General features: G+C 43.8%; 1 protein-coding gene across 3 annotated transcripts in view; it reads left to right on the forward strand.

Moving 5' to 3' along the window:
- The window catches only part of MARCHF8 (membrane associated ring-CH-type finger 8), a 101396-nt gene extending 92353 nt beyond the window's left edge, over positions 1 to 9043 (forward strand). For all 3 annotated transcript variants that reach the window (XM_050898944.1, XM_050898946.1, XM_050898945.1), the window contains 2 exons: positions 1453 to 1600; positions 4083 to 9043. In XM_050898944.1, the coding sequence (XP_050754901.1) occupies positions 1453 to 1600; positions 4083 to 4387 (453 nt within the window). In that variant the 3' untranslated portion in view covers positions 4388 to 9043. The remainder of the gene's footprint in view (positions 1 to 1452; positions 1601 to 4082) is intronic.
- Positions 9044 to 14049: the final 5006 nt, after the last annotated feature.

The following is a 14049-nucleotide window of genomic DNA, read 5'->3' on the forward strand; positions in this document are numbered from 1 at the left end:
AATGATTGAAAGAACATAGCTTTCCAGCATGACATGAGTCTAGCGTGTCATTGCTGGAAGTCTTCAATTTTTGTGCTATGGTAAGATTTGGATGCCCACAGAACTGGAGATGTGGCTTGGACTGGCCAAAGAGATTGTTTGTTGGCAAGACAGAGAGGATCACAAAGTCTCTGTTTCATGTTTCAACCATTCTTGTATTTGTAGCAGTGGAAACAATAATTCAACATAATGGGTGTTCTCAATCATACCAGTCAGGTCATCTTCACTCTCTTCCCCATTATTCCTCCTTTTCAAAGTCCTCTTTTTCTACAGATTATTCTAGGAGACATCAAATGCACCTCTCTAGAAACACATAGATATGTATGAGAAGCTTATGTGCCCCAGCATGTATTTTGTGAAAGTGTGAGAAAAGCCCATCTTAACTCTCTGTTCCAAGCAGATATGCTGAGGGATGTGTATCCCACATGCAAAAACTTTCATCATATACATAGGGGAAATTGCCAAAAAATAATTAAAAAAAAAAAAAAGCTTCTGGGTGTCTCAGGTAAAAAAATAAAAGCTGTTTTTGAACAATTCCTTGCATATTAGAAGCATCTATAACAATTGTCTAGTTTCTTTGTGTCTTTCCTAAATGACAGCAACCTGATTTTGTGGTTTCTGTTTGGGCTGTATAAACATTATTGATAGATGCAGGTCTGGGGATTTAATGTGCTGCGTCCTCTCACTTGCAAAAGCTGTCATCCCAGTTCTACTGTATATTCCTAGGGCATAAGTATTTAAGTGCAGTTGAAACACTGAAAATAAAATATGGGTGTCGCTGCTATAAGTAGTGTTAAATATACGTGCAGATTGAATGAAATCCTCAGAGGTAGGAGGTGAGAACTAAACAGCCTTGAGCTGAGAGCTAAACAGCCTTGACTGTGCACCGAGGGACTAACAGAGCTCAGCGTGAGAGGTCTTACACGCACTGGTCAATTGGATCATGTACCACTTTTACTGCAGTGTTTTATGGAACGCCTGCCTGAGCAAGGGTACCCTTTGCCACTCACGATGCTCAGCTGTGACTGTGGGTACCCGCTGTTGAGTGGGGAACGCACGAAGGAGCGGCCTTGCTTGCGCTGCACAAGGCCTCGCGTTAGGGTCCCTCTGTGCTGGAGTTGCCCCTGCGTGGGTAAGCCGGGTGCGATGACATTGCACTGAGGCTCTGGATGGGAGCGGAGCGCTGGAGGTCCCCTCCGGCGCCAGGATGGCTCCCGTCACAGCAGGGTGAGCTGCCAGCCGTCGCACACATGCTGTGGTCAGAGCAATAATGCCGTCTGACTTTTAAAATCCATGTTAGGAGGAAACTGGTCTCCTGCCTGGTTTTTGTCCTTATCAGTGTTCTCTTTTTATACTCTGTAGTAACTACAATAAACGCCTAATCTCTTGCTCTGCTTCCGGGTTTCTTGCCAGTGGGAGAAGCTGCAGATGACGGCCAGCGAGAGGAGGAAGATCATGTGCTCTGTAACATTCCATATCATTGCCATCACCTGCGTTGTGTGGTCTCTCTACGTCCTGATAGACAGGACTGCTGAAGAGATTAAACAGGGACAGACTACTGGTATGTTACTTGCTTATCTTCCCACTTATTCTCTTGGAATAATTATTTATCCTGAATGTAGAGAGGATGTGGAGCATGAGTGTACAGGTAATGTTTATACTTAGACTAGTCAGCTTTAGCCTGAGGTTGGGTTGGTTTAAAAGCACAGTTCTAAAATGGTTCAGTTAAATCAGTGTAAATTCATCTGTGGGTGCTTTCTAAGTCTATTTCAAATCAATTTAGTTTGCACTTATGAAAAGCACAGATATGAGAGCTAATCCACTGTAGCCAGACGCAAAATTGCACTGCCTTAGCTAATTTAGTTTTGAATTGGAACACTTACTGAGCAGATAAAGACATAAGCATTTGTTTGCTGCTACGGCTACCTTTTAACTGGGCAAAACCAGAACAGCTTTTAAAAAGTGAAGAAGTAAGAGGAACCTAAATCCAAATCTTTGAGATAAATCAACAGGGTTTTCTTTCCATTCGGTCATCTGTGAGGTGGGTTAGCACAAGTTTCCTGTGAGAGCCATGTTAGACTGGAGAGATTTTTACGAGTGGTTGTGCCTGAAGCAGAAGAAATTCAGGTTGATTCTTAGGACTCCAATTCACGCAACTGAGATGAGGTGCACTGCAATTCATGTCGTGGCTGCCACCCCACTGCAGAGGTGTCTTAACTTCTTGAATAGCAGATTTTCTTTAGTATGCCAGCTGTAAACTTATCAAACTGAAATCTGTTTACCTGGGTATGCTGGGCTGCAAATTTGCAGCTGTCACAGAACTGTTTCTCAGGCAGCTGAGCTGTCCCTGAAGGTGGGGATAGAAGGGACGGGGTATCCTACCAAGGCTGGGAGCCATTAGAAGGCACACTGTTCTTGCTCACAGAGCGTTGCATGCCAACTAGACATGCAGGTGGAAAATGTTTTGCTGGTGATTGAAGAGCATCATCTGGGGAGGTGGCTGAGCATCAGTAAACCTGCAAATCCACAGAGCTGTTACAGTCTCTTCAGAGCAGAATCACACTTCAAAAGTTTTGCTGTCGTTTCTCATTTGGGCTGTAGTTTGATTGTTCATGACTTCAGTCAGGAAGCTGCTTTGAATGAAATCTTTTCGTTTCCGTTCCATCTAACCCCATCTCTTCCATGTACAGTGAAAATTGTTGGCCTTGCAGTGTAAGGTTTCTGTATGATAATGAAAAGCATATGCTTTCAAAGATTTATCGTCTTCAGGTTATTTTAGCCAATAAATATATTAGATGAACATGAATAGGAGGAATAGTGTGAATATTTAGTACATGGTATAGTGCGTTCTTTGCTCCTTTCATTTGGATTCTAAATCTGGGGAGTGCTGTAATGAGCTGGGGCTGTGGGGAGTGTGTGTGGGTATACAGTCATGTCTGCACAGGGGCAAGCATATACTATCACTGCCTACAGATGGCATCAGATAGCTCACCTGTGAATCAGAGGTTCAGGTATTAATCACGGGTGGGATTTCATCAGTAGTCATGCTGCAGTGCCCTTTGTATTTTGGGACTAAAGCATTTTCATTCCTCCAACACTACCATGCATTTCCAAAAGAACGCTGGCGTGTATCTTGGTAAAAACTTTGAAGACTTGGAAGGCCGTGATTTTATTCTCTGAGAAACCTGATAGTGGGTGATTCAGCATGGTTTCATATCCATCTTGTGATGCCACTTATCTTTAAAGAGGAGAGAGGCTGGGTGGATACAGGACCTGTGTAAGAAGATGATGTACAAAATTAATACTCTCTCATTTAAAAGTAGTTGATAGAGATGTAACAAGATCCAGTGTCTAAAAGTTCAAGCTAGACAAATTCAGGAAAAGTAATGGTGATAATTTTTAATGACGGAGGGTAAGCTTGCCAGAATGCTTCGGCATCTCCAACACTTGCCGTTTTGCATCAGAAGAGACGCTCTAGTTCAACTACAAGTTACTGGGTCTGATGCAGATAAAATTGTCTGGTCTGCATAACGAACACGTGAAGCTAGATGGTAACAATCGTTCCCTTTTGAGTTTAAAGACTATGACTCCATGTACTGTGTGATCACAGAGTGGAACAGACTTCTTGGGTCACTGAGTTGAGTCTCCTGCTATGAAGAGGGAAACATGCCATAGAATCCCTTTCATCATCTGATCCAATTTTTGTTTAAAAACAGGTGTAAAAGGACCAAAACGTATTGCTGGCTGTTGCCTTGACTCTGTGATTGTGCTGCACAAGGGCTCAGACACAGAGAATCAATTGTTTTGTTTTTCCTCTGGTGGGTGAGAATAAATGTGGTATGTGAAGTAGAAGTCTGCATGTGTTTGACTTGAAGGGGGAAAAAAAAAAGGCCAAACAAGAAAAATGGCAAAATAAGAATAGTTTGCATGGCCCAAACTCTGTGACAGTTTCCTTACAGGATGTTTTTGAGAGCTCCAGTGTGGTCCAGCCAATATTGACCAGGTCCTTTTTCTTTCTTCTTTTTTTGCTTGCTTTCTTCCAGGGATTCTAGAGTGGCCATTTTGGACTAAGCTGGTGGTTGTGGCTATTGGTTTCACTGGAGGACTTCTGTTCATGTATGTACAATGCAAAGTGTACGTACAGCTGTGGAAGAGACTTAAAGCTTATAACCGAGTAATATATGTACAAAACTGTCCGGAAACTAGCAAAAAGAATATTTTTGAAAAACCTGCACTGATGGAGCCAAACTTCGAAAGTAAAGAAATGCTTGGGGTTCACCATTCAGACACAAACTCTTCACATTACACAGAGCCAGAAGACTGTGCTGCAGAAATCCTTCATGTCTGATTGTTGGGTGGGAGGGGTGTTTCTGTATGTCCTTGAAGATTTAAAATATCATTGTTTACTGCAAACTGCTCTACCTTTTTGAAATCGGCTAACAGCTGAGGGCTGGCGGATGAATTTTTTTACATTTGTTTTTTGGTGGAATTTTTTTAAATCCCTTTGGCATATCTGTCAATGTCATCATGGTTGCATACCTCTCAAGGTTTTGTCTCTCGTACTGGCTGATCAAAGAGCCACAGGATACTGGGTAGAACGAGCCTTGGATTTGGTATCAAGCAAGCCGCTAGTAAACTGTCATCAACTTCGTGGAGTCTGTTACTTTAGAAGATGACTCTAAATGATTCTGGAATATGTGTAGAGGGGGGTTGGTTGGTTGGTTTGTTCTTTAAGCGTGATGAAGGAGGTTGTCCCAAACATTGAGGGAAATGAGAGAGCTAGAGTCTAATTTACCACTAACACTGCCACTAACATTTTGTCTTAGGCAGCAGGTGTAAAATTTTGCTTTACATATCGTGATGAGACTTACAAAGCATATAGCACTTTTAAAAATCTTTATTTTGTAATATGTATGTCAAATGAGAATGAAACTTGAAAGAATGTGTCATTTTCAAAACATTTCTTCATTCTTTAACCCATCTATTCTTCTGGAACATAAACCTCTTGCCTTATATAAAAAAAAAAAAAAATTAAAAAAAATTCCAACCTGTGATTTCCAACACATGCCCATATTATCTTACTGAACATAACACTAAAAAACTCTGCCTCTTTGGGTTTCCTTTGAGGAGCAATTTTTTTCAAAGGATATTGCACTTGTGACTTGTGTATGGGAAGTAGTGGATGTGTACAGTGTTTGTTTTCAATGCGTAATGGTTTCAGTGCTCTGTTTTGGGGATTGTTTTTGCTTTTTTTTTTCAACAGGTCAGACCATCAACACACCTGCACATATATACTTGATGTAACTTTCATTCCAAACCGTTGGCAAAGGGTTTGTTGCTATATTGGTAAAAATGTGAGCTGTTATGGAAAAAAAGATACTTAGTCAATACAGCTGAAATTGGTTTTCCTTCTTTAGTGCTGTGTCATGTGTGAATTACCCAAGAATTTGACGTTGTCAGAGGAGATGCTGAGATCGAAGTCTAGGAAGTAAATATTGCATTAAGTGGACAAGTTTAAAAGTACCTGTCTGGTTTTAGTCCTGATGTGATGCATTACATGGTCAGAGAATAGTTTTGTCTGTGCTTTTGAATTTGGGACTGGCTTTTTAATCAGTCAGCCTTAATGAAAAGAGAGGGACAGCTTTAAAATCTGTTTGCAGGGCTTTAGACAGAGTTGCTCAAAGCCTTGGGTGTCTGCTGTTAATTTGCTTGACCAATCTGCTTCACTGCACCACTGTCCAGCTTCAAGCCCTCATTTAACCAAAGTCTCAGTGTGACTGGAGCAGAAATGAAGCCCCATGAAAAGTCAGTACACGAGGTCTCTGCATTTGAAAGCTGACTTTCCCTACCGGAGCCCTATCTAAATCTCTGTAAAGTAAATGATAATCTTCTGGTTGGTCTTAGTAGGAGTTGCCTGGACTTCTCAGTTAGGTAAAAGCTTCTGTTTACTTGTTAAGATACTGAACTAAATCCCCAGCTCTGGTTCAGGTTTTATTTAGTCTTTTTCAAGTACAACTTTCAATCGGCAAGTGCTTTTCATAATAAAAGTAGTTGCTTTAAGACTTTCCAAAGAATAACAGTAAGATTGGTGATTTTTTTCCTTAAAAAGTAATATTAATTTATTTCTAAATTAGTATTTTAAAAGAAGGCAGAGAAGGGACTATGGTAAGAGAACGCACACCAGTGGTTTCTAAGAGCTGTTAGAGGAAAAGCGTGTGTGTGCGTGCATGCCTCTGCGCGATCTCATGCTTGAAGCGTACTGGCTGTGATCTTCATGAACAGCATTATATCTTGTTCTTGAGATGTTTTAAAATACTCAGACCTCTCGGCAGTCCTAGCAAAGCTGCACTGGCATGGGTTTGTGTACTGTGCTAGGTGTCAGGATGTCCCATGCTTATGTAATACAGGCCGAGAAACTCTGCAATACCCTGCCAGTAGCGGGGCAGCAGTCTTCATGACCATATGCATGTAAAGTTTGTTGTCTATGCCTGCCATAATTTAAAGTGCAATTACTCGGGCCCTTTCCTGAACTCTACTGTGGGTGATCCTCTTCTATTACGAGAACCCAGATAATACACTGTCTTGTTTTGTTTTCTATTTTGTTCTGTGAAAAGATTTACTGGATAAACTCAGGTGGGTTAAATATCAGGTCTTGCACACCTTCATCATGTTCTTCTGAAATGCCCAAGTGCACAAGGCTTACGTGTCTGCGAGATGCTCACGTTACAGCTGCAAGATGCACAGAATCAGCTGCCAACTGATGCTGTGCACGTTCTCATCTGACCTGTGGCCAGTAGGTGAAATGAAAATGGACAAGGTCTGGTAGGAAACCTGCTTGTTCTCCAGCTCACACCTGAGAGGCACTGGTGTCTGACCGATGTTCTGACAAGTGCCGATATGGCATACTGTAACATGCTGGTCCTGTTTCAACGGCTGTCATACGTGATTCTTGGTGAAACGTTGTGAAATCTCATTTGGTGTTTTGGAAGCTCCATGTGGCGCATGCCAGGTAGTGTTCAGTGCATTCAGGATACTGAAGGTTTTTGCTGTGCCCCTGTGTATCTTAACTTGGGAAGAAAAATCATCGCCAGCAAAATCATCTGGGGAAAAATATTTGCGGCCGAAACTGTTTTAGCTAACTATTGCTGCTAGCCATTCCCTCTCCCAGCAGGTCTTTTCAGAATGAAAATTAAGGCCTAATATTTAATACACTGCTTAGGAGTGCTCATACCAGGAAGGGCTGCAGAAGAGATCCATCTGTCAGGGGGTTTCATTTATGCTGGTCACAGTTCTCATGCTGATTCTTGCTTGGTGTTAACAGTGGGCTTCTGGAGCTGCAGTTCTCTGCTTCTGCATGGTGCCATCAAATGGTGTGAGAAGGCTGAATGGTGCTTTTTCCTTCTTTCTCCTCAAGGAGATACTGTTGACTTGTTTTCAGCTTCCAGCTGCGAGGCACTGATGCTAGCTCAGGTGAGATCTGTCCTTCCGCCCAGATGTCAGTAAGGGGAACGACCACCCCCTGTCAGGTCAGGCTTTCCAACACTTCCTTCTGGCAGCTTTTGAAATGACTGAAATAGAAGTCTGACTTTTTTTGGTCCTTGTTCCTTGGTCAAAGTTAGTTCAAGTTACTTGGGACTTCCTGAGACCAGAAGTTAAGTAGGAGGGAATATAGGCTTAATACCATCTACCATGATCCCTTCCCTAGATTGCCAGAGCCTTTGCTGATATGTCCCATGCCCAAGACATCTGACCAGACTCCCATTCTATTGACTTAAATCCTGTCTGAAAAAGTGCCGGCTATGCCAAGGAAATTTCCCCGCTGTGTCATAGTTGGTGTATCTGCCAGGTCATGAACATGCGTTATGTTAGAAATACAGGTGTGCGCTGCCCAAGGTTGAGCCCATTTAAGAGATCATGAGACGTTAAATTCCTATGAATTCTCAGGACTTTCTTCAACTGCAGCCCTGTATTTTGGGAGTGGGGGTGGTGTTTAAAATGTTGCCCTGTGTTCTGAAGAGATGGCCAGACCTGAGGACAGCTTCCTCTGGTTGAATGTCATTGAGATTGGCTTTGCTTCAGCAGGAGGGATTCAGCGAAGGTTACGCTGAGCCTGCAAGGGGTTAGAGAAGTGCTGGGCCTCTGTGCTGTACCTGGGAAACCCTAGGAAGCAATAGTAACTCCCTGTCCAAGCCCACTTCTGCCAGTCCCCTTTACTGATCAGAGCATCAGTCCCACTTGTGGCGGTGCAGTAAGGAAGGGGTCTGCTTGATGTGCCGTTCTTCAGAAACCTTTGAAGTGATGCCTGGATATGGCCACGCATGGGAGCTGGTTGCTTCTGCCCTGTGTTTGGCTGGGTAAGTATCTATTACAAAGTGGGACCTGGGTCCAAATTTCTCCTAAAGCTGAAGTGTGTTAAGATACAGATTTCTGGGGTAGTCTGCTGTGGAGATTGTGGCCAGCAATGAAAGGGAGGTCGATGACTCTGGGTGGGGTCCCTCTCAATATGGGTGAAACAGGGCAAATACAAAAGCAAGGATGTTGCTGGCTGGATTTTCACAGCGTTTTATTAGATATGCAAAGAAAACTTCTAAGCGGGACCTTTTATTTTGTGATTATTTTTTAGTTTTGAGATATTGCGGTGTCTGTGTATTCCAATGAAGTACTGAAAGCACTTGTCTTTGTATAGAAGATAACTGTTTAAAAATTGCAGCCGATCTTGTATTTAGGTAAAACATTTGTAGATAGGTAATTGTATAACGTTAAACAACTTTACACTGGCATGTGTTGTATAGTTTATACAAGACACTTCACACTTCTGCAGAATTTTTTAGTTAGTAAATTTCTAGTAACTTAAATGTATAGTTTTGTATCCTTTCATGTATGTTTTTTTTCTCAGTATTACCACTTGCAGAATTATTTTTAGTTTCTTAAACTGTAATTGATTATTTGTGTGTGATACACAGGGTTATTGACTGCAGCAATAAAGTGTTTCTATAAAAAAAACCAGAACAAAACAAAACCATTATAGTATCCATTTTGTTTGAAAAAGCATTAGAGGCCCATGCGAGAGAAAAATTGAGCTCTCCAGTAGTAAGGTGATGATCAAAGTGAGTTATTTTCACTGGAGTAAACATGGAACTTGATGGCTCTTCAGTGTAGCAGGCCAACGCAGAGTAGCATCCCATGACAATTTGATGTTAAAATGATTCATAATGATAAAGGGATAGTTAACGATCAGAATAAGTGGGCGACTCCTTTGATGCAGTGAAAAGATATGACTGTGGAGGTGCTTTGGGCTCAGATGCAGAAATCATGGGGAGAATTTTCTGACTTGTGCCATGCAGGAGGTGGGGAGAGAGGATTCCTGTGGGTCTTAAAATCTGGAGCTTCTGGAATCTACACTGAGTGTTGCTACGAATGCTTCATGTCTGAAGTCAGTGTTCTCACACACATGGGTTTCTATGCAGGGGTGCAGAGCAGAAGATGCTCGTTACTGTGATTCTCCTCTAAGAAGAAAAATAATTGTGTGTAAGTGCGGAGTGATGGGTGGCTGCACTTAGCCTTCATTACTGATGGCATGAGCATGATTGCAGTGCTATGTGTGTTTCCATGCCAGGACCGAGCCTCAGAACAGGAAGACTTCAACAGTTTCTCTTGAATGGGTTTCTAGCACCAGTAAGTCAAGGAAAACAGCTATCTGCACTGCTGTGAGAAAGCTTATAGTAAAAGCATAAATGCCAAAGAGCAAATAAGGTCTGAAAAGTTGTGTCTGTAACAGACACAAGGAGGCTCAAAGAAAATCTTTTAATTTATATTTCTTTTTAAGGAGTGATTAGTTTTTAATTTAGGTAAGAAAGGGGGGGGGGGAATCTTAATACTGCAATCCTAGAGAGGTGCCCCCCATGCAAAACAGAAGGCTCTATTCTATATTCCCTTAGTGAAGCAAGTCTGGTCGTAGTAAATGAAGGTACTTACATAAAGTTTGCAAACCCACCAGCAAGACCTTTATACAAAAATACCCTGCTGGAGAGATGGTAAGGTAATTTCCAGGGCCTGCTCTTTGACTGACAGATGAAAAGCTGATAGACCGTTTAAGGAACAGAGCCTGTAGAGCCATCTGGCTGCTGGTGAAAAAGTGCTCCTCATCTTGGGTTCAGGCACCTCGAGTTAATTATAAAATAACTTCTTCGCTCTTGTAAACGTCATTTTCATCTGAAAGAGTATTACTATCACTGTGTGAATTGTGTCCATCTCCAAGGCAGAGCAGAGCAGAGGCTCAGCGGCACATGGCACAGCTGTGGCTCCAGGAACAGGATTTTTCAGCTGGTCCCCAGGAACTGGAGCTGTCCGGTGAGTAGTTACTGGTATCTGGCTGGCAGGACCCGCATGACTTGCCTCTCAGAGCAGGACAGAGGGAGGCTGTCGGGAGGCAGGAGGGCAGCAGCAGGGGTTGGCAAGATCCACCTGAGTGCCCTCTGGAGGCTACGGAGGTGTCAAATGGTGTAACTCCAGCTGCTGACTCTGAAAACCAAGCCCCAAGAGTCTCAAGAGCCAGGCTTGTGCCTGTACTGCTGCTCAGCCCATCCTGCAGGGACTCCAGATCCTCCTTCAATCCCCCTCTTCCCACAGCCGCCCTGTGGACCACTCTTCTGTCACCCACCCCCTCCATTTCAGTTTTTCCTGTCCCCAACCTGTTCACCCATATCATGGTGTGTTTGCCTCTTTCCATTCGTTCCACTTGTGCAACCCAAATTTCCTTCCTCTTCCCCCCTTCCTCTTTCACAACTGTCATTACTTCTCAGTCACTCAGCTTGCCTCTGGGCAAGCCTGGGCAGAGAGGGTTGTGCTAGCAGGAACCAAATTACCAGCAGCATGTGATTCATAGGAATGACCATGGAAGTACCCCAGACTGACACTGTGCGAGTAAAGCTCAATGTCCACCTGCGATCCCAGCTTTTCCTGTAAATCCTCTAGGATCCAGTCTCTGATGTGTAGGGTGCTCTCTGACATTTGGGGATTGTATTGAGTTACCACAATACAGACAGACAGAAGGGGATGCTTTTTCACAGTCTTGGGATGGATGGATGACATCAGAAAATCAGGCAAGAATATCTCATCCTAGAACAAGAACCAAACAGATGAAAAATTCATTCATCTTGGCTAAACGGAGAGAGAGGGGAATATAATTCAGAAAGGAGGCAGGGGAGGTTTTTTTAAAAAATCGAAAATCCTAAGAGCCCTGGGTAAAGGAAACAGGGAGCAAGTTCAGTGCATTACACAGGCTAGAATAATTGGAAATGCAATACTGCTCAGACAGGGTCAAGTGATGGCAAACTTTAAGAATACTCTTTTAAAGTGTATTCCAGGGAAAAGGCAAGATTGGTGGCAGAGGAACTGAAAGCTGAAAACAGAGAGGAGACCTTGCTTGAGAGTGTTAAGGAGATGAATGAAGTTGTCTCAAAGGCTTTAACATCAGAGGAGGGTTTGAAATAACTGAATAAAGCACCAGAAAGCTGCACAGAGCAGAGGGGGGAGATCACCACTCAGGGTGTGCTTGTTAAATCCCAAAGCTTCAAGGAATCAGGCTGGCAATTCCTAACTTTTTAAGACTTCACTAAAATTAACCTCCCAGTCATTTTTGCTGGGTGTCCCTTGCTGTGCTGGTTTGCTCTGATACTCTCTGTCTCAAAGGCCACCTGCAAACAAGGCAGGCCAAGCAGGCTTAGGAGAATTCATCACTGTTAGAGCCGTAGGGTCTGGTGCTGGGGACAGCAGGTTCTTTAGTCAAGGGAAACAGTTATCCTTGTGCTTGGGAGAGAATAGGAAATGTTTCGGGCTGATGACTTGATCCCAACCGAGAAAGCGCAGCTTTCTTAGCGTATGTAGTACTTCATATCTGCTTTACCCCCGAGCATCCCAAATTAACTCACAAAGTACCATTGTTCCCTTCCTGTGCATAAACTGAGGTCTCTCTCGAGTCTGGCTTGCCACTTGTCTTACTCTCATGTTTAACTTCTTGCTTTTGAAAGCGCTGTGTTAAAAGAGAACTGATTCTGATCATGGGATTAGTTAAACCAGTGTTTCTCATGCCAGCAAGATGATGGTTTATTTTATCCCAAAACTGTGCTTTCAGGACCATCATATGTTCACGGCCACACCTAAGCAGTTGATGTACACCAGAGAAATCAGACAGAAATTAAATCAAACCATTCCACTGAGCAGCCTTCTTGCAGCCCTGGACCAAACTAAGCTGTGGTAGAAGTTAAAGGTATTATTTCAGGGATGAATTTGGACCTGCCTGACTTCACATTAGAGCTGGTACTGCACAAGCCTCTATCAGGACTCTACCTTTGCTGCTGGGGCTTGGGATTTTTGCACCAGTCTTCAGTCTCCCACTGCTATTCTAGTTTTGCAGTTCTCAAATGTGTGCAGCACCAAATGAAACCAAAGCGTTAGCCGCTAATGCAGCTGTATTCCTTGTGCTTGCCTTGTCCATGGCTTACCTGTCCCATGCCTCTGCTCCCCCCTCCTCTTTAGCAGTGTTACCTGCACAGCCTCCCAGCACCGACTTGGGGAGGGGAAGCCTGAAAGCAGGCTGCCTTCTCTCTGTCTCCCTCCTCTCCTCTTCTTGCAAAGTGCCAGAGTAGCACAGCTACATCTGTGGAGGCAGTGAGAGGATCTGCAGATTTAGGGGGAAGTGCTGAGGTCAGATGGTCCCAGATCCCACAGTCCTCAGGGCTGAGGGAGATGTCCTAACATCACGCTAAATGGGATGGAGGATCCAAGGAACACCACCTCAAAAAGGGAGTGGGAAGTTTGTGGGGAGAGAGACTCACAGCCCCTTGCAATCTGGATGATCCCTTGCACAAAAGGTGTAAGGATATTGTAATAAGTATTGATATAGCAACCCCGTTAGGGGTTTGTGAGAGATTCAGCTGGTGTCAGAATTGCCACCGCCTGGATGGCAGAGCAAGGACACTCAGTGCTGAGCTTTGCAATCCTAGAGTTAATTTCTGGACACTCTGAGCTGGGACAGAGGCTGGTCCATGAACAAGGAGCTTTTTCTTCCTGTTCTAGTGGAGCAATACACAATTAGCATCCATATGTTCTCAGCAATTAAGCCCATGCCCCTTAGATTATTTATGTAGCTTGGAAATTTCTGTAGGCTCTACTGATCCCCTCCATCATTTGTTAATTACCACGTTGTATCATTCCTCCCCACTCCCAGTCCTTATTAGCATATTTCAAGAGAGCCATCTGCCCACCCAAATTGCCTGTAGCCTCATGAGGGCTATAAGATATGTGACATCTTCACAGAACAACCTTGTTTTTCACTGACGTTGCAAGGAGATAAAGAGGGACAGCAGCTGACTTCCCCTGTGAATTTCCATGTAGTAAATCTGAGTGATGCTTAGGTGAATGGGCGCTGTGAATAACAAGCAGCAAAATCCATGGCAGAGTAGATGTGCACCTTGCAGGGGGCTGTCCTAGCCCCCCACTAACACACAGCCAGCTCAGGAATAGCAGCTGCTCGTGTTTTAAGGGCCGAGTTTCCCAGCTCCCTGCTTGTGAGTGCACAGATCCTGCCACTGCCGTGTGAAACCATCTTCAAGTGAAGAGTGATGTGGGTGAGATGCACAGGGGCTCGAGTGCAGAGGTGATGCAGGGAGCGGTTGCTGCCTCCCCAGGAAAGCAGCTTGGGGAGAAATAAGCCCGGGCTTGCTGCCTGCATCAGGTCAGTGACGGGACGGGACTGCCTGGTTTTGCAAGCAGGTGCCAGAAGCCAGCACTGGGTCTCAGCAGCTGCGCACACAAGCACTGTCTGGTATGAAGGCAGTTACTGACAGCAATTAGAGATCGATTACTCTGACACCTTTTGCATTTTTCACGCTGGCAAAGGAGGTAATACTGCACTCCACCTGACAGCAGCCCCGTCTTCAAATAGAACGCAAAACAGAAAAATTTTTTTTTTCTTTTCTATTTTTCACACTGGCGAAGGCGGTAACGTCG

Source organism: Gymnogyps californianus, chromosome 6 (assembly GCF_018139145.2).
Source record: "Gymnogyps californianus isolate 813 chromosome 6, ASM1813914v2, whole genome shotgun sequence".
NCBI classification, from domain to species: Eukaryota; Metazoa; Chordata; class Aves; order Accipitriformes; family Cathartidae; genus Gymnogyps; species Gymnogyps californianus.